Raw genomic sequence first — 26,973 nt, forward strand, 5'->3', positions numbered from 1 at the left:
CATGCATTCTTTGGCTAGCACGTGTACAAGGACCTCTCTAAAGCTGACCTTGCTGGTTTCACGCTCAGCAAGCAGACCCGGCTCACTCAACACGGCTTTTTCCTGTCGTTGCTACTGGGACACAGTTTTCTTTGTACAATGAATCCAAGGCCATCCGGTGGCATCCATGTAGTTACATGGCATCAGGGCTTAGGAAGTCACGTGGGGTTTCTTCTCTACATTCATTACATCCTTATAAAATTATGCTTTTGTTCCCTAGGTATTTTAGTAGTGTCTAGTCAATCGTTCAACTACCATATACACTATATCTGTATCCCCAATTTATTTTTTAAGGCTAGATTTTTCTATACTGCCAACAAAATGAAGCGGAAGCCAGAAGTAAATTTTATTGATGTCTATTGATACAAATTTGCTCATGCATAAGATACAAATTTGCTTATGCCTATAGATGTAAAAGCTCGTAGTAAAACAGTGGGAAAGGGGCAAAAGCTTATTAGGGTGATAGCACACCATGGACAAAAATATGAGCTTTCATATCAGAATGCAAATAAACATGCAAAAAATTATGAATTCTACCTCAGTGCTGAATTATATCAGAGAAGCTGCATAACAATAGACTGATTAGATTCTCTGGTAAAACCATTTGAAAACACTTCAAAGGATCTTAGGAAGACATCTCTTTAAAAACAATTATACAATGCCAGAAAACAATATAACAGCCAGTAGTTTATAAAATAGAAAAAATAATAATGGCTTCCTCCTAAAACAAAAATAAGTCAGACAGCAAAACAGCACATTCAGTATTAGCATTATTATCCAACATTATTTTAGGGATATTGATAATACAATGAGACAAAAATTAAGGAAATAATAAGCTTATTTGAAAAGAAGAAAAATCTAATAATCTGAAAATGATATAACTACAAACCTGAAAATAAAATTACCATAGAGTCATTCATATTAAAATCAATAGCTTAAAAGATGCTAAATATATCAGCAATTAACAGGAAGAAAAGTAAATTGCTTTAAAGAGTCTACTCTCTTTTATAAAGAAAATCCAAAAGGTATCAGGAACTAAATCTAGCAATCAAATTCGGGGTCTTAAAAAGAACCTGCAGTTTTTACTCAATGACCTGTAAGAGGACCTAGTTAAATGCTCCAACTTGGTAATTAACCGTCATAGAAGTTTCATCCTAAACAGGACACGCCACATTTTAGAGTACAGAGGACCTTTAGACCCTTCCTCTTCCAAATAATCTGAGCTGGACTGCACTTTAACCCTTTGCTGTGTGTAAAGGAGGGGCTGGGTTCATTCAGTAAAGTTCTGCTTCTTAGCTGCTGTGTGCTGGCCCAACCCCAAAGCAGCCTGATGTCTGGTTAGAAGATGAAGAAATTGTTTCATCCACTGAATTCAAATATGTGTTTTCAACAGATTTTTAAATCAGTTCCTCAAGCTGTCCAGAGAGATTTATCATCAGCGTTTTCCATAGCTCCCAGCAGAAATAACTATATTTCTAAAAGCAGATACTCTACAATCCAAGACTCTCATGGAACACAGCCTGCTTCGTTTTCAATTGCAGCATGAATAAGCAAAACAAAGCTAGATCTTTCTACTAAAGAGAGTCAGATACTTCTCAGTGTGAAGGTTTAAAGAAAAGAACAAGCAAAAGACCTAAAACAGAGCAGCTGCCATATAATCAAAAATGGCGACAGAAAGATGGAAGGTGGCCCAGAGGAGACGCAGACTGAAATGGAGACTGAGACAATCTGTGACAGTCTCTATTGCAGATGAGCACGCGGGAGAACGGGAGCAGAAAAGCATGTTGAGGTTGCCTGACATGGTGGGTATGGGTGGAAGCGAACACTTTAGAGGGAAATAAATGAGAGCACCGCGCTTACCTCTTTCACCAGCAAGCTTTCTGCTTTGTTCTCGGCCTCTTCGGGTACCGTCGAATACAGTGTTCGGATATCCCAAGAAACCGTGGCTGTCTGGGAGGAACCAGGAAAAGAAATTAAGCCTTCCATCTTGAATGCATGGAGCGGACCACTATCCCCAAAACACGGGGGCTTAATGTAACAGAGCAGGGTGAAGAAGCTTCCCCAACCCTTATATTTCAATCCCTTTAAAAGAAGAAAGAGCCAAACAGCCCTAAACGTACGCCTAGCATTCCCATAGTTATTGCTTCATCTGTGTAGCTCAAAGTTTAACAATCCGTTTTATTATTGAGGGGAAAAAGAATGTGAACATCTGTGTTTATAACTTGTTTCTATTAGCATCTTTTGTTACTGTTCATGTTAAAATAAATTTGGGATGGATTTGAAGAGCTTACAAGATCCTATTGTAAATAGTACCATGTAAACGTATCCCCTTTTAGGAAATGTGTGTATGTGTGTGTGTGTTTGTGTGTGTGTGTTTACAAACATAGCTAAGTAAGGGGAAGAAAGCAAAATAAACTTGCACATTGAAGAAAAAAGGTCATGTTTTAAATGTTATTTTCTGTTGAAATAAGTAAAAAAAAATTCACAAATTTAAACAAATAGCTGTTTATACAAACAGCGTTCTATTAAACAGATACACATAAACTGATATGTAAAATCCCTCATGAAGCCTTTGAATAGGATTTCAGAGGTTATTGTTGTTCGATGTGTCTCCAGGTTCTGGCTCATAACTTTTCTAACACGATTGCATCACGGCCACCAGCTTCCTTCAGTCTGTCCATTTTCATGGTGGTGTGGTGAAAATGACTGGCGGTACCATGGTACCAACCATGGAGGAGATTTTAGGTCACACACTCCCTGAATAGACTCCTCATAGTTTCTGAGATACACACTACAGTTTGTATAAACTTGTCCTGATGAAAGGCATGCTCCTGGATTGGTGGTTGAAACAAATGAAAATCTCAAAACGCACTGTTAGTTTGGGAGAAGTGAGTACAAGGGACGGGGTGGTTTTGGAGTTTTTGTCTTCTGAGCTCACGGTGTTGTAGCCAGCTGTCAGCCACAGCAGCATTGTGTCCATCATTCCTTTCATCCTGATTTCAGACTTACTATTTTCTTCAAATTTCCCCTTCACACCTGATGCAAGTCCCACTTATTGCCACTGCCATAACCTCAATGTTCAGTAGGGTGCTGAACTGGATAGCTGTTGAATTTTTTCCTGAGTATATGCCTGCAGTGTGTGTTCAGGGTAAGGACGTGTGACTGTAGGCAAGCACATCAGTGTCTCTGCTGTGCATGGGTGTGGCAAGTGACTCAGTGAGTGTGTGACTCGTGTAATGCATGAGTGCCTCTATACAGGAAGTGTGGGTGTGTGGTTGTGGTTATACATAGGGTATGCTAATACAGTGAGTGTATATATGCTCTAAGTTTGTGAGCTGTGCACGGTTAGCTTGTGCATGCCTGTAGTGTGTCAATCTGTGTATTCCTGTGCACGTGTGGGTGCATGTGATACATGGGTATGCCTGTGGGAGTACGCACATGCGTGTTGTGTGTCTATGTGGGAAGCATGGGCTTTGACGTTGTGAAAGAGGAAGAATGTCACATGATTCTGTGATCAGAGGATAAAAACGATGAAAAATGTGGTGTTCCAGATATTTCGTTCAGTAAAAGTAATGTTCAACTTAAAATACTGCTAAGAGGTTAGCTCACCAGGCTCCAGGACTTCATGGTATCTACAGAAAAGAGGATGCAAGTGTGGTGATATTTTGCTTGTGCTCTAACAAATAAAGCTTGCCTAAAGATCAGAGTGTGGAGCAAAGCCACACTAGTTCTTACCACTACTGAATCCTTAAACCAATGGGGCCATTCTGTCCCTACGGATCCTCAGATTGAATGCTCTGAGCTCCTGTCTCCTCCTGCCTTATACGCTGGGATTAAAGGTGTGTGATCCCATCTGCTGCTCTGCTTCTCCCTTAGACTGATTCAATCTCACGTAGATTAGGGTGGCCTTGAATTTAAAGATCCACTGCCTGTGCTTCCCGAGTGCTGGAATTGAAGGTATGTGCCACCATCGCCGGGCCTCTATGGCTAGCTAGTGGCTCACACTACACTCTGGTCCTCCGGCAAGCTTTATTTGTTACAGCCCAAGCAAAATATCACCACCGGCAAGAGCTGGGACTGCCAAGTTAAACCAAGAGCAGACAGAGAGAGCAAGTGGAGTTCTTGCAGATGAAGCAGAGGTCTCCAGACAGACCAGGAAGTGGTTGTTTCTGTGCAGAATGCAACGAAGCAAGATTGGAGTTATCTTGAATTTTTTTATTTATAGTTCCTTGTCTGATTTCCTCCTTCAAGTTGTTTCTTTATTGTTAGTCTCTCTGTGAATACTAACAGCTTAGTCTAGACTTAGTCTTGGGGATTATTGTTTAGACTTCAGTGACCCAGGAATGACTTTGGAAAGACAACTCACAATACACAGGGTTACTTGCTTCAGTTTCAGAAAGCACTACAAATCAAGATTCCCACGGTATTACACCAGTTATTTAGCATGTTGAACATAGACAAATATGTAAATTACTAGCCATGAGCAACACATGAAGCTAGAAGGATTTCTGATGACCCGTGGTCATAAAATGACGTTGATCCTTCACTAAATAAGATCACTGTGACTTATGAAACCATGTGACAAATCTAGAACTTTATTTTGCATGTTCTATGCATGCCAGATACCTCGTACAACACAAGCACGGCATAAGAGGACTGTGACCATGTATGTGTGTGCGAGACACGACACGCTAACCATTATGTTTCAGTATAAAACTGAAACACTCATTTAAAAAAAAAAAACCAAAAGGCCTCCATGAGGTTTGAGCTTTCAAAACTTTGGTGCCTTTCCACTTGTTTTAACTCTGTTTAAAGCACTTGCACAGAACACAAGTAACTTGGTCAAAATAGAAGTATGAAGAATCCTATTTGTTAAGGGTATTAATACATTTAAAAAGAATTTCCTTTCTGAGAAGTCGGTGTTTTCAGACCACTACAAATTGCCTTGGCCACAACACACTTCCTGTTCTCTTTAATAAAGCTCCGTTCCACAATTGGTATAGTTCAGTAGCATGGAACAGATCTGAGACCGCACTGGCATTCGGCCGAGCTCATCTGGTGGCAAGAGTTTTATAAGGGGTATATTGTCGGGCATTTGGAAAGGAAAACTTCTGAACCGATGACCCCAAGCCTGTATTTGCAGTCTGAGGCCCATGATACTCAGTGTCTTTGACTCCACCTCTGCTACTTCCTAGTTCCCTCAGTGCTGCGCTGGGTAGCTTCTGTGGTTTTGTTGCAACAGCCATTCTGCTGGTTAAAATGACTCTGGCTTGGACTTCAGTCCAAGTGCACAGGGGCCATTTCCCAGTTGGCTAAATGCCACCATTGAAGTCTGGGATGGATGGCTTTTGTTATCCTGGGGTTGAGTAGGCGACCTGTGTCAGTTCTTACAGTAGATCCCAGCTGCTAAAGGCAAGGACAGAAAAGATGGCGCTTAAGAAACTCCATCAGTCCTAATTAAGATGTAAGCAGCTCCACAACGAAGAAAAGTAACTCACAGTTAATCGTGTATTGAAAAGGAAATGCCATTTCATTTAGCAGGTTAAGGCACCAATGCTGATTTCTGTTAAAGAAGGCACATTACTGTGCTTGCTTTGAAAACAGTTTTTCATTTTGTTTTGTTTTTTATCACATTCAAAAAGTAACACCAATGTAGTTTTTCCCTTATTTACTACAGTAAATAAACTATGTGAGAATGGCTCTTTAATAACTTCGCTGTGCTTTACAGAAAAATTCTTCTAGTATTGGTGAAAACTACAGACTGTAGGTGGCAGAAACAGCGAGCAACCATCCATAAGGAAGTATTGATCGTGATCCAGCAAAGTCCAGCGTGACGACTTGGTCATTACACTATTCAAGTGCGTCAGTGAGGTTCATGGTCTTGAACTCTCAGACCCACAAAGCACTGAGAAAGTTACTTCTCTTTTTCTGTGGTTCATCTTCTAGACCGTGGTTGTCGACTTTCCTGATGCTGCGACCCTTCTATACAGTTCTTCGTGCTGTGCTGACTCCCAAGCAGAAAATGATTCTGTTGCTGCTCCCTAACTGTAGTTTTGGTCTGTTAGGAACTGCAATGCAAATATTTGACATGCAGGATATGTGATATGTGGCATGCAAAGGGGTTGCAACCTACAGATTGAGAACCGGTATTTTAAACTCAAGTGCATCTTCCATTTGCTAAGGAGGCAAGAGCGAAGCATCTTTTCCTTGGACGATGACTATTCCTTGAGATCTGGCAAATTTAGTGGAGTACACCTGACAGCTTGATTCACATATAGTGATCTGATCTGGGTAGTGGACATTTCTGTCTTCTTGCACGTGAAAATCTTTTTTGAGAAGCACACGACTGTATGTGCCTCACACAGAAAGACGTGAGGAGCAACAGAAACCAGGGCTCCATTGGTGTAAAGGTGCATTCGACACCAGCTCGTCCCACTGGTCAGTTAGACTCAGGGGTGCAGGCCAAGCCTACCATGTAGAAGAACTGAGGAAGAAGCATGCTTTCTGTGATTCCCGCAGAAGAGAACTGTGCTGACGCAGTAGCCTGCCCACCCTGGCTGATTCCCCATGACCTTTCTACAGCACAACCTACGCTCCTTCTCCCATGGTGGTGCTGGTCCTCCAGAGGCTCTTTCTTCCACCTTTCACCTTTCAAGAAATCCTCAATTAACTCTGTAAATCTCAGGTTTTAGATAGATACCAGTCCCTTAAAACAAAAACAAACAAACAAGCCATGGCTCATCCCAAACTCATCTCTTTCTTAAACTCTCTAATTTACTGTCTATGTCAAACTGGGAGCCAATACATGGAATATTTTAAATCCCAAAGCTGTACTTTTGATTGATTCATCTGATCATTTTAAATGAGTGTTCTATCGCATTTAAGCAGGTATGGTGTTTAATGGGCACTGTCAACGTCACAGGATTTACAAGTCTCTGGGCATATCTGTGAGGGTTCTCTGGATAAAGTTAGCTTCTGGGCCCACCTGACCCATGATGAATTATCTAGACTGCTTTAAATGAGGAAGGTACACCACCTTAAGTATGGGTGGCATCTGTTGGGCAGTGGTGGCACACACTTTTCATCCCAGCACATGGGAGGCACAGGTAGGTGGGTCTCTGAGTTTGAAGTAACCTGTTCTACAGAGTGAGTTCCAGGACAGCCAAGGCTATGCAGAGAAACCTTGTCTTGAAAAACCAAACACACACACACACACACACGCGCACGCACACATGATACCTTTCTAATGAGCTGGGGGTTCTGAGCTGAATAAAAAGGCAAAAGAAGCCGAGTATTAACATTCATCACTGCCTGCTTCCTGAGTCTGGATGCTATGTGACCTGTTGTCTCAAGCTTACATTACCAGGACCTTCCCACTAGGAGCCAAAACACATTTCCTTCCTTAAGTTGCTTTGTCGGGTGTTTTGTTAAAGCAATGGGATCAGTAAATAACACATAACACAGCAGATTTCATAAAATCTGTTTCGGGAATAAAATATAAAAACTAACATAGCCAGGTAATACAGAGATGACTCAGCGGTTAAGCCACTTCAGCACTAGCTGCTCTTCCAGAGGACCCAGGTTCTATTCCAAACACCCAGATGACAGCTCACAGTAGTTTACACTGCATGAAGGTGATGGACAGGCATATATGCAGGCAAAATGCCATTATATACAAAATAAAAACAAATAAAATGCAGTTAATATTATTATGTCCTATATAGTTCCTTTGGTATCTTTATTTATAACTCTTAAAGAACTTGAATGCAGATGTGTTTTAATGATTCTTTGGTATTCTGTCTTTGAATTTCTACACCTCTTCTAACCTCATAACCTAGTACAACCTTCTTTAAATAAAAGAGAGTACTATTGAGAGTTATAATTAATATGCCATACAATCTATCATTTTAAAGGGTAAATTTCTGTAGATTTTGAGCATACTCAGAGCAGAGAAGCCATAATCCCAATTTATATTCAGTATGTCTTCATCACACCTCAAGAAACCCTTTATCTCTTAGCAGTCTGCACATACTGTCTTCTCCTCCGTACCTGGAGACCAACCATTCATCTGCTTTCTATGCCAACACATTCCATTTAAATGGAATCATGTATATGCGACTGACCTAGCACCCTATCCTCTGAGCCAAAGATTCCTGTCTACATCAGATCAGCCGTGCCTACCTGAGTGAGTCAATGAGGACTGGACCTTCTCTCATAAGACGATGTCGTGGGAAGGGTCATTGAACCCTTACCCACGTGTTTAGCCACTCCTTCCCGCTATTTGTGTGTAATTAAGTCCTAATGGTATGTGGTCTAAAGGATTGGGAGACATGCTAGAGTACGTGGGGGGGGGGGGGGGGATGGTGAGAGGGGGCTCCATTTATGTGGCCATGGGGAAGTTGTTATCCATGCTGCATGGAGACTTCCCAGTGCGGCTGCTCTGTGGTCACCTATGCTCTCACCAAAACTTGCTTGTGGTCCGCAACCAAGCCTGATAAACTCATTGGTCCCAAGGGAAAATATGTATATGTATGGCATGGCATTTTAGTTTGTCCTTGGGCCTTCTGAGGAAGGGCTCAAGTTACTTCATCTCTCCAGGGGAAACATTCTTACAACAGTGGTTCTTCGCAATGGGCTTAGCATGGTACTGTACTGAAGCATGTACCCGTACTGTAGCATGTACCCATATGTCCTTCCCTATTACTGTTAAATATGCCAAATTACTCTCAGTTATTAATTGGTAGGTAGTTTGCTTGCTTCCATTTGGGGGCTATGTCTCTATGAACATTTATGTCTAAAACATCATGTGGATATACATTCTGGATACAATAAAAAAGAGAGGGACCACTGTATATTCTTTTTAAAATAAAGACAAGAATTACTTGCTACCCTATTTTTTATTTTAATTAATTATTTTTAATTAATTTGTATTAATTATTCAAAGAGGTTTTATTAAAACAATTCCATTCATGTATGTGATATACTTTGATCATATTCGCTATATTTATGACCCTTTCTTATTTTGTTTTCCCCTTCCGAATACCTGGCAGCTCCCTTTTTATTTCACATCTTTCCTCTCTCGATTTCATAGGAGAGAAAACATACATACAATACTTGTCTTTGTGAGATTTACGGCAACGTCCAGTTCTATGCCTTTTCCTGGAAATAAGATAATCTCACTGTTTATGGTTAGATAATGCCACACTGACTTTCTGATGGCGCCACTCGCAGTGAGAACTGAGTTGTTTACTCCTGATTGGATACCGCATTTTTTAGGAAGCTTCTGGTGCATAGAGTATTATTTTGAAGGAAACGAAGAGTGAAAATCAAAGTGCTTCTGTTTAAATTTTGTCTTCAGTGGCTTACATCCTTGGCCAAGGGCCTTTCCCTGAGAGGGATGCTATAACTTAGAAATAATCTAATTGAAAACAAGCTATTACTTAGCTTTCAAATCACAACAGCAGCGCCCTTGCACAAACATTATGAGCCATTTAAAGCTTTTTTTTCTATGCTCAAAAGCCACAGATTAAAAAGAGTTGAGATTCCTATGAAATATTAAGCTGTGTTTCAGATAAAAAGAAATCTCATGACCTTTCTTCTTTGTAACTTTAACCGTAGCAAGGTCTTTGAACTTCCTCTCATAGAACGGCCCCTGTGGTAAAGTGTGGAAGTCCCCAAGTACCAGTTGCTTTCAACAGCTAAAAATAAACTATGAAAAATGTAAGCCCTTGAAACATGATGAAATGTGTCATTCAGTTCTGTCAGTCAGCCAATAGCAACTGCAGGATAAATCTGGGTGCCCTTAAACATGGATTCTGAGCCATCACTAAGAATGTGGACTTTGAGGAGATGGTATAACTTCTTTGGCAGGCTACTTCATCCATTGAACAGAGAGCAGAAAAGTTTGATTTTGGAAGTAGCTCTCCTCACAGCAGAAAGTTCCATGATTCAAGCGTAAACATCGTCTCCTGCACATTTTGGTATTCTTGATATGTGTGCTTAGCCCACTAAAGGCAGTTCTCAAAGTTGATCTTCAACAGAGGAGCTTTGGCTAAGTGGATGCTGTTGGAAAGCAATGCAGACTGACCAACCAGGGTTCCTGTTTTCAGACATCTCAACTTCATTGTTTCAGTGATTCTCTCTCAGCCTTTCTGCACTGTTCACCCAGGAAGAAAGTCAATTATGGTACTGGCACCTTTTGTTATGTGATTTGGCCATAGTTTCTATTTAGTCTGAGTCATGGAACATGATTCATTGTGTCCTTGAAACTGTTCTTTCACTTCCTCTCCCCCAAGGACACCCCTTAACTTCTTCATTAAGTCACACATTGGTGATGAAGAGTACTTTTGGTCTGTCTCTGTCATTGCCAACTTCAAAATATAAAGATAAAATCAACAGTATCAAATTTAACAAGGAAACTATGTTTTTGAATACATGAATTAATGTGTACATGTACACCGGTTTTTCATACTATAAGATTATGATGGAAGTAGTGTAAAAACTTATGTTGAGCTGGGCGGTGGTGGAACATGCCTTTTATCCCAGCACTTTGGAGGCAGAGGCAGAGGCCTCTTGAGTTCGAAGCCAGCCTGGTCTACAAGAGCTAGTTCCAGGACAGCTAGAACTATTATATTACACAGAGATACCTTGTCTCACTCCCTCCCCCCAAAAAAAAGAAAGAAAAAAGAAAAGTTTATGTTTATGTTGTCTCGTCTTGACTGCACATAGCAGGAGAGTAACTTCTGCCTGGTGTGCCAAGAGACAAGGAAAACGCCTCTGAAAGAACATTTTAACTCACTGTTTGACAGACTCTTTGGAATACCCATGAGCCATAGAATATGTTGGGTATTTGATACATGGATATGAACCATTTTTTTTCTCTTACCTAATAACAGAAACTGATCTGTTTAATGTACTAACAGAAATTAGTATATTAAAGTGTCTGCAGGAGGAGGCTACCTTTGCTGATGCCAGCTGTGTGCCCAGTGCTGTACTGGACAGAGGGAGCCTCTAGAGAGAGCATCATATTTCTCAGTGCTTTTCCTTGAAGCAGTATGTTGATTTGTGTCCAAGAGGAGAACTTCTTATTAACCTTCATTTTCTCATCATCAAGCAGAGGCAATGACTCTATTCTTTTTTTTAACTCAACAGTTTTGTGTCAGAATGACCTTTGATTCCTAAGGGTTTCAGAGAATCAAAGCTATTTCCTAAAATAACAACCCAGGGGCTTCTGAAAGAAATGTCACGAAATCTATTTTTTATTATTTATATTTCCCTTTTCTATTTTTGAAGCACTTTATTGAAACATGGTATCGTATCCAAACCCAGAGTTCAGCAATATAGCTAACCTTGTCTCAGGTCACTAAGGCTGGAATTACTAGCAGGTCACCATGCCTGCCTGAAATTTACTTGGTTTGCTGGGATTTGAACTCAGGTCCTCATGCTTCTGTGGTAGCACCTTAACCACTGAGCCAGCTTTCCAGTCCCTAAATTCATTGCTGGGCTTGCTGTGTGTCAAGTGCTGCCTTAGTTGCTGTGTATCTTACAGTGATGAGGTAAGGAAATGCCTTTGACCTGCTGGAATGATAGTTTGGTGAGAAATGAGTGCCAGACAGGTGAACAAAAAGCAAGTTGAAAGGTGAGGATCCAGCTGGGTAGTAGAGTATCAACCATACATGCACGGAGGCCCTGGTTTGTGTCCCAAAACCACGAAGGAAAAAGCAAGCAAGCAAGCAAGCAAGCAAGAAAGGAAGTAAGCAAATATACAACAGTGGAGATATTTTCAAGTTGTAAGCAGGCTGTTGCTAAAGTGAAGCCGCAGGGTGTTGGAAATCCGGTGCAGGAGGAGAGTAGCCTGGACCCCAAAGATTCTTCTTTAAAGAGGTCACATTTACAACTAAGTCACAGGAGCCAGGAGCACAGGTCCTACAGAGCCAAAGTGTTTGCTAAGTGTGAGGACAGAATAAATGTCAGGTGTTCTGCGTAGTGACCCAGGGGCAACACTAGGAGACAAGAGCTAGGAGATCCTCAGGAGCCAGGGGACAGGGAGAACAGCCAAGAGTGGGGTTGGATGGAGGAAGACATGATACTGTCTGGTTTGTGACTCAGAAAACATCCAGTGAATACTGAATGTGAATGGATCAAAGTATGTCTATGGAGAAAGCAAAAGGACCCCCTAGAAGGCCATCCTGGGGGCTTAGGCAAAAAATGATTATGGCATCTCATGCCATCAGGGTGAAGAGGCAAAAAGTTCCTGCTTGTAATGTGAGAATGCTGTACGATGAAACACACATTTTCTTCTGGAGGTATCAAATGCCAGGCCCAGTTGCTGTTTCTTGGTATTCAACCACAAGCAATTTCATCAGCCTTACTCTCTCCATATTAGGGCACGAGTCAGTAAAACCCAAGAATCTTGCTTTCCTTGTCAGTCTCACTCCTCTGGGAAGTATTGTTCTATATGTAGCACCCAGGGGGTGCTGAATAAATATTGATTAAACAAAGCAAGCAATGAATCACGTCGGCAGGAAGTGTGGGTGTTTAAAACCATAGAAACAGAGACGTGAACTGGGTCCTCTCACTCGAAGAGCTGATTCCTAATGTTTGGAGGGACAGGTGGGGGCTTGAAGAGCCTCCGTACTCTACCCTTTGAGATTAGTCTGGTCACTTTATTGCCACTTCTGCTTGGATGTGTGAAAATTGCCCCAGCACACCACAGAGACTCCCAAGGTTCCAACAGAGTCAAGGAAATGACACGTTTTCTAGGAGCATGGTGGGTTTTTTTGGTGGTGAGCAACACTCCTAAGTGACAGTCTGTGAATAGGGCTGATGATGGCAGGAGATTTAGAGAAGTGTATATATTCTCCGTATGGAGCATGAAATACCTGTCTAGACACTGAGAGAAACAATTAATAAATGAGACCTCCTAAAACTGAGAAGCTTCTGTAAAGCAAAGAACATGGTCAAGAAGACAAAATGGCAGCCTAAATCAGACAGAGAGCTGACCTCGAAAATAAACAAAGAACTCAGGAAATCGGTCATCAAAAGAACAAATAATCCAATAAAAAAATGGGGTACAGACCTAAACAGAGAACTCTCAACAGATGAATCTAAAATGACCAAAAAACACTTAAGGAAATGTTCAACATCCTTAGTCATCAGAGAAATGCAAATCAAAATAACTCTGAGATTCCATCTTATACCTTAAGAATGGCCAAGATCAAAAACACTGATGGCAACTTATGCTGCAGAGGTTGTGGGCTAAAGGGAACACTCCTGCATTGCTGGTGGGAGTTCAAGCTGGTACAGCCTCTTTGGAAATCAATATGGCGATTTCTCAGAAAATTAAGAAACAACCTACCTCAAGATCCAGCAATACCACTTTTGGGTGTATACCCAAAGGATGTTCAATCATACCATAAGATATGTGCTCAACTATGTTCATAGCAGCATTGTTTGCCATAGCCAGAACATGGAAACAACCTAAATGCCTCTGAACCAAAGAATGGATAAGGAAAATGTGGTACATTTACACAATGGAATACTATACAACAGAAACAAACATCTTTAAATTTACAGGCAAATGGATGGAGCTAGAGAACACCATTTTGAGTGAGGTAACCCAGACCCAGAAATACAAATTTAATATGGACTCACTGCTAAGTGGCTTTTAGATATAAAGCAAAGAAAAAACAGCCTACAATTCACAGAGAACCTAAACAACAATGAGGACCCTAAGAGAGACAAACATTGATCTAATCTACATGGGAAGTAGAAAAAGACAAGATCTCCTGAGTAAACTGGGAGCATGGGGATCATAGAAAAGGGTAGAAGGGGAGGGGAGAGGGAGGGAGGAAAGTGGAGAAAAATGTTTAGCTAAATAAAAAAAAAAACTAAAAATGACCTGTCTAGGAGCTCACCAAGGCCAGCTGGACTGGGACTGAACAAGCATGTGATCAAACCAGACTCTGAATGTGGCTGTCAATGGGGGCTTATTGAGAAGCCAATGATAATGGCACTGGGATTTGATTCTACTGCATGTATTGGCTTTTTGGGAGCCTAGTCTGTTTGGATGTACACCTTCCTAGACCTGGATGGAGGAGGGAGGGCCTTGGACTTCCCACAGGGCAGGGTACCCTGACTTCTCTTAGGACTGAAGAGGAAGGGGGTAGGGGGAGTAGGGGAAGTGGGAGGGAAATGGGAAGAGGGGAGAAGGTGGAAATTTTTAATAAATAAAAAGAAAAAATAAAGAAAAAAATGACCTGTCTAGAACAAATGCATTTTATCATGGTAATGCATGTGGGTGTGCATGAGTGCATGTGTGTGTGTGTGTGTGTGTGTGTGTGTGTGTGTGTGTGTGTATGCGCGTGTGCGCGCACGCGCGCAGAGTCAGAGGATAAGTTTTTTTTAGGGTCTGTGTTGGTTATTTATTTATTTATTTATTCACTAAAAATTTCCACCTCCTCCCATTCCCCCCCACTCCCCCCTCGCTCTCCAGTCCAGCCACAATCAGAGAGTCTGGTTTGATCACATGCTCATTCAGTCCCAATCCCACTGGCCTTGGTGAACTCCCATTAGATCAGTCCCACCGTCTCCATGGGTGGATGCACCCCTCGCGATCCTGACTTCCTTGCTCATGTTCTCCCTCCTTCTGCTCTTCTTCTGGGCCTTGGGAGCTCAGTCTAGTGCTCCAATATGTGTCTCTATCTCTATCTCGTCCATCAGTGCTGGTTAGTTTTAACTGTCAATGTGACACAATCTAGAATCCTATGGGAAGATTAATGGGAACAACCTAGATCAAGGTGGCCATGGGATGTCTATGGGGATCTGTCTTGATTGTTATTAACCAATATAGAAAGACTCAGTCTATTGCAGGCAGCACCATTTCATGAACTTGACCCTAAACTGTACAAGAGCAAGGAAAACAAGCCAAGCATAAACGCAAGCAGCAAGTGAGGATCCATGCATGCATTTATTCTCAGCTCCTGATGGTAGAGGCCATGCTCTAATCTCTTGCCTCGATGTCTCCACAGTAATGGACTAACCTGGAAGAGTAAGACAAACAATGCTTTCCTCCCCTAGCTTGTCTTCAGCCAGGACAAGAGCAGAAATGAGGCTAGAACAGTGTCGTATGTCCAAACTCAAACTCCTGCAACCACTTAGAGCCCCGCCTTTGGGCGGTGAAAGCCACTGACAACCATCAAATGAACTGATACAAGTGCTTGACTAAAAATTGGTTTATGAATACCAGAATGTACATTTCAGTTTCTTTTCATTTGCTACCAACTAGATTGTTTTTGCCTTCAACTATTTAAATCAACAATTCTTACCTCATGGGACATACAAAAATAGGCAGCGTGTTACCCGTGGGATCTAGATTTCCCAGCCAAAATGCATAGGGCAAGAATGAGAAAGGGCAAGAAATAGAGAAATGTCAAACTTTTACTAAAAATCCTGGCAATTTTATGCTGATCTACTCCCCACAAGTAATATAAATAAAAATTCAGCCACTTATAGGAAACATCATTTTCTGATATTAAGATTGGAGGCCATAGCATCTCTCTTGAGTGTACCTACTGGGTGCTTTTCTCCCAGTGGTGGTTGGAGATTAGTAGACTCCTCATGGGAGTGTATTCTCTCCTTACACTGCATTCTGGGAATCAAATTCTGGTCCTTCCCTGGGCAGCATACCCCTTAACTCACAAGCTATCTAGTTGGCCCAAAACTTCATTATGGAGGCAGCAAGGAACCACATGTAGAGTTCAAATAGGCACATAATCAAATAGTCCTGTAAACCGATTGGAATGATCACATTGGGAAAATAGAGCAATATGCTATTGTGGGCTCTGTTTATACTACTAAGGATGCCAAAGGTTAAAAAAAGTCAGAGACAATGTTTAAATGAAGCTGAAGAGATGACAAAAATGGAGTCTAATTCAGAGTGAAGGTGAGGTCCAGCCATGCTTCCCTGTTCTCTTTCTGAGTTGGAAGGAAACTTGAAGTGGCACTTGACATATTTCTAAATGACGGAGCTGGAAGAGAAGACGCTCCAAAGTTCATGAGTTTTGGTGCTGTATGACAGAAAGTCTTCTGGGTAGGTTTACCTCGAGGCTGAAGAATCAAAATAAGGATATGGAATTTAAAAAAAAGAAGAAGGTAGTTCAACTGCAAGTTGCAGTTCAAGCCTCAGTGCCTGGCTCAACCACAGAAATAAGATCTGCAGAGATAAATCGCTCTTCAAGTGTGCCAACTGTAAGCAGGAGCCATTTTAAAACACCAAAAAAAAAAAGAGTGAAAGAATTATTTTTCTTTTGCCTGTATCTTTCTCCTTTCTTCCACTGTTACCCATGCTCGGAACAGAGAAGCATTCACTCTGTCTCTTCTCTAACATTTTGTATTCCGCCTCACACAGGCCCCCATGCGTTTCAGGCAAGTCTTCCATCAACTTGGCTACATCCATAAACCTAAGAGCTGATATGTAACTTCTTTTTCCTAAATCCATGAAGGAAGAACAAGCAAAACAAAGCAAAACTCTTTGAAGCCAGAGCCAGATCTGTCCCCAAAGATGGGAGAAGATACTGAAGCTCTATTAGTAAAATGTAGAAACCGAGACCCATACCGCCAGAGAGAGAAATCCAGGGGCACGGCCTGCTCTACAGGGACATCTTCCAGCTGCTTTTCATCTTCAGTGTTTAAGACTGAGATATTTGAGACTAATTATATTTGAGGAGGAAAATGGAAGAGGTTACTAACTGCCCTGGGCAGCCTCTGTTTGCAGAGCGGTTCACGAAAAGTGTGTCAATGCTCCAGATGATACAGGTAACAGAATCTAATACGTGGGGCACAATAGTGTTCATCACCCACAACTTTATCCTTTTTTAACCTCAATATTAACTTCCTTTTCCTCTCTCTTGGTCTGTCTCACTGACCTGGAGCTGATGATAGGCTGGCCAATCAGCTGCTAGACTCTTCCTGTTTCTACCTCCCCAACACTAGGATTATAGGGGTATGCCACTGTATTAGACATTTTAATGCAGGTTCTGGCAGAGTGGATTTAGGTCCGCATGATTTCATGGCAAGCTCTTACTACCTGGGTGGGATATTTCTCTCCTTTTCATTCATTCTCTCTACTAACCTCAAGAGCATCTTGCATGTACACTGTCCTAAAGAGAACATACCTCACAGAGATCATTGCACAAAGATGCTCTTGCTTTGACCCCAAGCCTCACCATCTCCTTAATAAAGACCAACAAAGGCTCATGGTTGTTTTAAAGCAGTTGGGGTTTAATATATGATAGAATAATAAACAAGCAAACAAATAAATATAAAATGTGATCTCTTGAACCAACAGACTTCTTCTTTTCCTCCTGGTTGATTTCTGTTTCTCAGAAGCTTATAGTTAGAAATAGTCTGAGAGAAGAAGTAGGCTAAGTCAAAGGAAGGCAGCCTCTTGCGGGCATTAGCAGGAACACGAACACCAAGGGGACTCAGGCAGCACCATGTTCTGGGACTTTGTGTCAACTGTTAAACCTCACTTCCACTCCTCTGAGCTAGGGATACCCTGGGCCTATTCTATGGCTGGAAACAGCCTTCTGCTGATGTTATGTGAAGCAACATGGTCATCGAAAGGTGTTGTGGAATATTAGTTTAAGATGTGTTACATTCGTTTATGCTGTGGACTATTTGATTAATGCTGAAAGATGTGCTGCATTCTTTTATGTTGCATTTGTTTAACCCTGTTACTTTGTCCGTCTAAAACACCTGATTGGTGTAAGGAAAAGCTGAAAGGCCAGTAGCTGAGCAGGAGAGAAAAATAGGCGGAGCCACCAGGCAGAGAGAATAAATAGGAGGAGAAAATTAGGCTGAAAAAACAAGAAGAGGAGGAGTGAGAAAAGGAGAAGGAGAAGAGGACACCAGGGGCCATCCCCTCAGTCAGCCAAGGAGTAAGAAGGAAAGAAAGATACATAGAATACTGAAAGGTAAAAAGCCTAGAGGCAAAATATCGAAGAAGAGAAACGGGATAATTTAGGTTAGAAAAACTGGCTAGAAACAAGCCAAGCTAAGACTGGGCATCCTCAAGGAGGAACAAGTTTCCTTGTATTAATGTGGGTGCTGGGTAGTGGGCCCCAAAGAGAAAAACAAAGAAACAAAAACAAAACAACCCTTCAAAAAAACCCAAAAAACAAAAACAAAAACAAAATAAAACAAAACAAAAACTCCCCAAACTACCAGAGTCTTTGCTTTCTGAATCCATGTGGAAAGAGCCCTGCTAACTTTAAAGAACTCAGGGGGACTTACTGAGAAGTCATCGCTGGGAAAGAAGAGGAGATCTCGAAGAGGATCGTTCCCATAGGTCTTTTCAAGTTCTTCAATGACAGTTTCATAATCCAAAGGCTCCAACAGTCTGGGTTTTTCCTGCTGTGGGGAAAACAAAACAAAAAACCGAGTTAACCTTATGCACATCATCTTGCGTCTTCTCTGTGACTGCTTTGGTTTCATTTTTTTAGCTGTCACTGAGGCACTGACATCACACAGTCCTTCCAATTCAGTCTCATGCAGACTCTAGGAACTTGGGTCAAAGCCACATAATCACATACTGATTATTTCCAGATCTGTAATGGAGTGAGGAGACCCTAAAAAGCCTGACAGCTCCCAGAGTAGTTCAAGCTGCTTGTACCAGTGGAGGTGCAAGAGGTGGTCATGTAGACTTGATCTTTCCTACATCAGAAAGGGCTGCTTACTCAGTACAGTGTTATGACAAGGGTCGTCACTGCTTCTGCTGAATCAGATACTTTGCGGGTTCTACTTAGGTCAGTGTGCAAATGTTGGCGCACTGCTAGGAAGCAAACTATTGCAGGCTGTCTTCCTTGTCAATGAAGCGCGGATCTCGTGTCAGGATTAATTGCTTGGCTCTGAGCTTCTTTGCCTCTACAGAGAGAAGCTGGGTCTGTTTCTAATAGACTAGAACAACAGAACAGTACAGAAGATGGGTGATGCCAAAAAAAAAGCACAGATAATCACATGGTATTAAAATCCTGGACCCCAGAGAAGCTGCACACCCTCCGAGAAGCCTCCCTAGTGCAAAAAAAATTATTAATAATAAATGCTAGAGAGAAAAGCAATATGTCATTACAGAGTTGATGAGCTTGTTCCACACCACACATGGATCACAAATTAAGAAAAATGGGGCTCTTCCATGAAGGAAAAAAAACAGAAGTAGAAAAACAGAAACCCCAAGACACAATGAAAGGAGTCCCCTAATGCTTTGATGAAGTATTCATGCAAATGAGATGAAAAGACCAGGCTGTACTTAGGTGCATTTGTGGGGTTGGGTTCTTAGAAGCATGAAGGGTGACCATGAAACCCAGATGCTAAAGAGATCCTGTGAAGATTAATGTTAGTATTGACTGTTCTATCCTGGCCTCCCCTAGATGACCCACCTCAGTAAAGCATGGTCCCCCACATTTTCATCTATGTTTAAAAAAAAATGCCAGCGGGCTTCTTAACAGAGCAGATAATATTTGTTTTGATGATTTTCCAAAGATTACAAACAGCAAAATATGAACATAGTGGCCCAAAAGCAAAGATAGCCATCTCTTTTTTTCTGGTTTAAAAGAAAAGCAGACAAACATACAAACAAAGTCCTAAACAAAGTCCTAAATGGCTTAAATAAACTGGCAAGGGGACTGCTCTCTTTGGAAGGGTCCATCAAGGAAACTGGATGCTCACTGGGACGTTAGAAGAAAAGGAGTTGAATTGCCCAACACAGTCTGTTTTCTGACGGTGGTAATTACCACACAGTTGGGGTAGAATTTATACAGGCTCTGTGGAAGTTTGGAAAGTCTTCATTGGTCTTCTGCTTTTTGATGCTTTTCCATTCCCACTTATTTCTGATTCAAAATTTCTTATTTCCCAGTCAAAAACTAATTACAAGGAATACAAATTGAGAAGGATTGTGCCATGTGTGCATATGTGTGCTTTCGTGTGTGAGGATGAGCATGGTTGTACACATGCAATGGATGCTGGAGGTTGACGTCAGTGTCTCCCTACGTCACCATCAACCTTAGTTTTTGAGATAAAAAATTGTTCAGTGAGCCCAGAGGTCGCTCTCTTGGCTAGACTGGATGGCTAGTGAGCTCCCAGGATCCTCCTGCTTCTGTCTCCTTAGGGCTGAAGTTAAAAACACGTGGTGTGGGTGCTAGGAATCGAACTCTTGTCCCCAGACTTGAGCAGCAAGACTTTGCCCACTAAGCCATCTCCTGAGGTCCATCTTAAAAATGACTGAATGTCTTTAAGCAGGACCACCCCAGTTCTCAGTTATTTTATATTATCCCGGGTCCTGTCACAACCGAAATTTATGTGAAAAGCTACCGTTTGGATCTTCAAAGCATAAAACAATTATTCTACTCTCTTAGCATTTCTGAGGAACACATCTAAGGTTGTCCTTTGTCTTTCACCTGCACAGGCACACATGTTCATATACACCTACATACATGCATATGCATACATGTTCATATACACCTGCACACATGTAAACACATACATGTTCCTATACACCTGCGCACATGTTCCTATACACCTGCACACATGTTCATATACACCTGCACACATATTCATATACACCTGCACATGTGCACAAATGTTTCTATACACTTGCACACATGCACACATGTTCATATATATCTATACACACATCTGCATCCCATACAACCATGAATAAAGAAGAAATGGGAGCCAAAAGGATCTTTCAAGGAAGACTTTTCACTGAAAAGCAAACCATAGCGAAAGTTAGTATTATTCAAGTTACTACAATAGGCACATTGGAGGTCCAGAGTCTAAGGTTATAGATACAACAAATCACAAACCAAAACCTAAACTCTTCTTGGTAGATCCGTAGAAGGTATGCACGGTGAACATTTGGAAAGACACATTTTTATGTATCTGGCTCAACTTTGGACACAACAGGGAACTTATGAATGATATCCCCAGGCCTTTCCTATTTTAGATAGTAGATTAAAATTATTTTGACCTGGGGAATCTCAAATCTAGAATATCTGCTCCTTAAGCTTTGACTGGGGAAATACATTGTAAACTGTTGTCTTTCCAGGGATCTTCATAATGAGTATCACTCAAGCTACTTTTTTTGTAGGTTTTCTTTGCACATGAATTTAACAAGTAAGTTGCATTGAAGTGACAAGAGATGTAGTTTAGCTGGTAGAGTCCTTGCTAAGCATGTGTGAGGCTACAAATCCCACCCTTACACCTCTAACCCTAGCATTCAGGAGACAGAAGTAAAAGTAACAGGAATTCAAAACTCACCCTAATCTAGGTTGGTGAGTTCAAAGCCAGTCTGGGACACAGGAGACTGTTACAAACAAATAGCCCAAAATGACACTAATGGGCTCACAGTCCTTACAGGCTGAGATTTGACAAAGCCTGCTTGGAGACTTTCTGTGTCTGTAGTGATGAGAGCCCAAGGGTAGACAGGTAGCACTGATCTATTCCTGAGAGAATGTTGAGCACTGAAGACACTTCACTTGGAGCTTGTTTTCTTCTTGATAAAACTGGCCTTTGGGCAAGGAACTGCTCATACATCAACCACTGACAAAATGCCCGATATCCAGACAGGACAAGCAGGATACAAGAAAAAAGACTGTCAGATCTTGCCAAGACAGGGTAAGACAGTTTTGAAAAATTTCCTGCCTCTGATAATGGTCTGTTAGTTACTCTAGGCCTTAGCCAAAGTTGGTTGCTCCAACATTGCAAATGAGACTTTGGGCGATTGCCCAGGTAGCCAGTTGTCTCTGTCATTTGTTGTACATTTTGGAAGATGCCTGAGTGCACTTCCTGCTTACTCAAGTAGTATTATTTCCTTTCTCAGGTCTTCGATGGGGTTGAAGACTAGATAGTCGTAGTTACTTTCTTCTCATGACTTGGTCAAGTTATTTATAATACAAGACTTAGACTCCTTAGGATAGGACAATTATTGAAACATTTATCACATTTCTTGTTTGATAATGTTTATGCTGGTTGCAATTCTAATTTTTATACTTGATATTTGTTCTTATTGTATATAATTTTGTATTAGGCTTAGAACTCTCTTATTTAAACAAAAGGGGGAGGTGCTGTAGGAAATCCTTCAGCCAGTAACCTTTAAGCTACCTGCCCACTTGGGCGTGGCCTTTTATACTATAAATGCTGATGTAAAAGTATGTACACTCTCTTGCTCTTCCAGCTGCTAGATTCGGTTGCTGTTCCCCATTCGAGCAGATGACTGTGATCTGTGAGTCTACCCCTAAATAAATAACCCTTTATTACACTCAATTCTGAGCTAGTGTGGGATCTCTTTCTAGTGTCCGTCTTCCGTTGTCTCCAAACCAAGGGCCCTGTCTGCTCAGCATCTTGTTCAAAGAGAAAGACACATTCAGGGATGGTGAGATCAGTTTTTTTTTCTCACTCTTGCTCTCTACAGAGACTCTAAGTTGAGCTAGGAACTGAGAAACATCGATTTAAGGCTTTAACAAGGATCAAGCTGTCCCTCCTGAATTTAATGGGCCTGTTTCTTCTGGAAATACACCAAGTGGGATAAGGTATGTGCCAAGATTACCCTGAATTGGATTGCATTTTTATAGTGCTTTTTACTCTTATTCGTTCTCTCAAATGAGCAATGAATTTCATTAACTATTCTAAAGTCACCATGCCCGGGAAAGGCACCCACCAGCACCTGTCATTATGGGGCAGGGGAAGTTGCACCACAGCGGTAATAGGCCCTATTCTTCTTATTAAGGGATTTGTTAGATCTGCTTTCCCAAATCCACAGCTCTCTTTCAAATCAACTTCACAGCAGAAGAATGGGCTCCTGACACAAAAAGCAAAAGCTTTCTTCCACTGTACTTACCCACAACTTCTAATGTATGCTAGCATAACATCAAAGCCTTGGAGTGGGGAAGCTGCCATCTTGGTAGCAATCCAGTCTGTCAAGGCTGTTCAATTGACAAGAAACAAGTAGACTGTCCATGTCCTAACTGGAGGCTTTAATTTCTTGTAAAAAACAGTATCACAAAAATCTGAATTGTTTTCATTGGAGCAATTCAAAATCGACTGGGTGAAAAAAAAAGGACACTGAAGAAAATAAGCATTTGAAATGTATTACCCTTAAAGATCACATGACCGAATTGCCAGCCTTTCTCCAGAATAGAAGTACAATCTAACTAGAAATTAATGTCGACTATCTAGCCTCGTTGTAGTAAAGTTCAAAGTCTATGGGAGATGGTGGTTGTAGGCTCTCTATGAAAAGAAAAAGCAGTGAGAATTTCTGCCTCACCCTTATGGGCAATGAGACCATCGGCGTGGTGATTAAAACCCTCATCCTTTAGTTTATATATGTGTATAAGACTTAGCAGAGGTGATCTCAGAAGATGAAATGATATACTTATTAGGATAAGGTGCGTCTATAAAACTGTTTTCCTGAGTGTTAAGTAGATAAACCCTGGCTTACAATTTTTAGTGCTTGTAGATTGAAAGCACCTGAAATGTGTATAGGACATACTCAGTACACACATGTTCCATAATTAAGTACATATTCCAACATCCAGATCTAGGGCTAACCTAGAATTTAGCTAAGAGGAATAAGCACACATAACACCCAAGATATAGTTGAGGATATCTTTGTAACATTATTTTTCTTACAAAACGGAGAAATGTATTCAACTTCCTTGAAGGAGAACAGGAAAGGTAGGTTGGTTGATGGTGACTGTTTCTAACCAGGGAAGACATTAAAATATAGCCTTTAAAAAGAAGTAATTTTTAAGTATCATCGGTAATGGAGAAAAGTTTAAATCTGCACAAAGCTTTAGAAAAGACATTAAGACAAGGAGAGGGGGTCTGGAATAAATCAGGGAAGAACTGTGTGCATCATGCTAAACTTTTCAGTAATTCATCAGAGTTAGTTAGCTGTAAATATTTTACATATAATTTGTGTTTTTGTTTTTGAAATCTGAAGTAGAGTGGGTTCCATGATCAAGTTTTGCTACAAAAGAAAGGACAAAGAAAAGTACTGTCTCAGAAGGTGAGCAGCTCAAGGTAATCTTGATGATATTTCTAGATTCACACATCACGAGATTAAAAATGAACTACTTAGACTTCGAAGACATAGTAAAACTTCCCGGGCATGGCCTGATTCAGAAATTATGACAGATGAAGCCTTATGAAACAATGAACACTTATTAAGGCTAGTTTTTCTCAAGTTTATAATAAAACAAAAATTTCTTATTTCTTATTGTTTAATAAGAACGAGAATAAATATTATATAATAGGATAATTTCACAAGACTTTAAAACTATAAAGAAACCAATTATCTACATAGATTCAAACCTCATTAGCTTACTGCATTTGGGTGGTACTGTAATATTCAGGATGTCGTTTTTATGTTTTTGGATGAACATGTGTTGCTTTCATCACGCTAAAAGGATGAACTTGGTTTTTCAAAAGAATCAAGCCATCATTAAACACAGGGGAGTTATTTGATTTTAAAATTGTTTACCCTTTGAAAATCCACCAGAGAGGAAGCCCAGAAATATCACAGTGGGGCTTCACATCGAGACTCAACCACTAACAGATTCAAGTAATTACAATAAAAGACATATAAAACACTGGGGGGAAAGAGACCAGAGAAAATAATTACAGATTGGGCATGTGGTTCTAGAAGTGCATGCCAGCAAAACAGAGAGGCACAATTAACAACTTAATAACTGAACTATTTTTAGCTTTGAAGGGAGCCACATGCATCGGGTGAGTTACTTAAACACCATCCTGAAATGGCGCTTGAAGCAAAGGCTTCCAACAGGAAACCCTAGTGGGAAGCTTAGAATCTCGTACCCACCAGCTAGGTGACTTGGGCAAGTCATGAGAATCTTGGCTGAAGTTAATCAGGATGAATGAAAGATCGAGAAGATAGAGATCAGCATGGTAGATGAACCTCCACGTACCAGCAAAAATATAGACTTGTTTTATTTGAAAATTTATCTTCCCCAAAGACTTATATCCAAATCAAGTGCCAACCAAGCAATCATACCCAGAACCTGAGTTCTTCATTTATGAAGAACTATACTATATATTTTATATTTGTTTTCTAAATTTCCCTTAAAATATATTGAAAATGAATTATTCTAATCAAAGTAGAAGAAGTAATACATTCAAATAAAAGGAAAGAGCTGTCTCTATGTATCTCCTAAGCCAAGGCAGGCCTCTCTACACCCTTAAGAAAAAAGAAGGGGAACTGCATGCCTATCAGCAAGCCACATGCCTGCAGAGTCTGCCTTTTGTTTTGTCTGAGAAACAGCCTAGACAATATTTTCGTTTTTATGGTTTCAGATGACAGACAATGATCAAACTTAGAGCTGGTTTTATACTAAACCCATTAGTCTTGCAGAAGCAAATTTCCAGAGAAAAATCAATGTAAAAATTATGCTTCAAATAATCTCATTCTACAGCTCTGACTTCCATAAATATAAATGGAGTTGCTCAGGAATGGCTGGCAGAATCAGGAGAGTTGAATAGCGTCTACAGTCAAACTTTTGTATTTGGAGGTCACACATGCAAACCTGGGCTCTAGATTGGAAGTGTATGTAATCAGGGGAAGTGAGCCTTTGGAACTTTCTAGATCACTCTAGCCATGCTGTTCTACAGTAGCTATTCCTGGTTCTCATTAAAGCCTGGTCTTTTCAAAGAAATAGTATGAAAAGAGTTTTCCTGCCATGCTTGAGAAGTTTTACACTGTGCCACACTGTGTATCCTGTGATACTACTTGAGACTTACCAGTCTTCTTTGATCCCTTCAATACACACACACACACACACACACACACACACACTATTTCTACATATCTGAATCTCTGACTCCTTACTCTCATATCCTGTCATTTACAGTCATAACATTAACATATACAAATGTCTTTTTGAGGGTATATAACTAATATGTGACTAATATAACTAATGACACAGGAAAACAAGTAAAACCAAAAATGTACTTTAGGACCAGTAGAGTAGGCTCTATTAGCACCCAAGAGAATTCAGAATTCAGAGTAAACAGCTCTCAGTGACTAGGCTGTTCAAAGGAATCCCCAAATAATCATAATCCTTCCTAGTTTGAGTCCATCAGAGCACTATACAAAAGACATAGTGGTCAAATAACTTCAGTGTTTGACTGGAGAAATGGCTCAGTGGCTAAGGGGACCAGAGTTCAATATTCAGCACCCACATGTGTGGCTAACAATGTCTGTAACTCCAGTCCCAGGGGCAATACTCTCTTCTGACCTCGGCAGGCACTGCACACATGGGGTGCACAGACATACACACAGGCAAACCACCAATGCACATAAAACACAAACTAAAATAGAAAATGAAGGCAAATAAACTTCACTTTTATTGAGACAGCAAACTACCAGGCATGGTGGCACACACCTATAATCCCAGCACTTGAAAAGCTGGTGGTTTTTTGTGAGTTCTAGGCCAGCCTGGTTTACACAGCAAGTTCTGAGACAGCCAGGGCTACACAATGAGACTTTAGACGAGAGAGAGAGAGAGAGAGAGAGAGAGAGAGAGAGAGAGAGAGAGAGAGAGAGAGAAATTTCTTCGCAGAAATCAAAGGTCTAATTGAACAAAAGTTCTTTAGATACTTACAGAACCCCAGGGTTCTTTGGCCTTAATGTGATTGGAATGGAGTCAACATCCACACTATTTGTGCTTAAAACAAATGGGAAGATTGGAGAGAGCCCTTACAGCTGCATCTATGACCACAGCTGTCACCCCATGATCGTGTGACAGATTTAATTCAGCCTTTCATCAGGGGGAGTTCCACTGGACAACATCTCAGAAGCCTGAGCTTCAGCAAACAAGGCCAGTGTTTCTTTCCAGAAAGGAAACGATTAAGTAAGCCATA

At 40.9% G+C, this 26,973-nt stretch overlaps 1 protein-coding gene across 7 annotated transcripts in view; it reads right to left on the minus strand.

Annotated features, from left to right (window-relative positions):
- Window positions 1-26,973, minus strand: part of Dock10 (dedicator of cytokinesis 10) — a 261,047-nt gene that overhangs the window by 129,577 nt on the left and 104,497 nt on the right. For 6 of the 7 annotated variants that reach the window (XM_085697762.2, XM_085697760.2, XM_085697753.2 and 3 more), the window contains exons 2-3: window positions 18,334-18,453; window positions 1,900-1,989 (exon numbers count right to left, since the gene is read on the minus strand). In XM_085697762.2, coding sequence (XP_085553888.2) covers window positions 1,900-1,989; window positions 18,334-18,453 — 210 coding nt within the window. The remainder of the gene's footprint in view (window positions 1-1,899; window positions 1,990-18,333; window positions 18,454-26,973) is intronic. The other variant, XM_085697769.2, reaches the window with a different exon arrangement.

This window comes from Myodes glareolus, chromosome 1 (assembly GCF_982192425.1).
Source record: "Myodes glareolus chromosome 1, mMyoGla1.1, whole genome shotgun sequence".
In the NCBI taxonomy this organism is placed as follows: Eukaryota; Metazoa; Chordata; class Mammalia; order Rodentia; family Cricetidae; genus Myodes; species Myodes glareolus.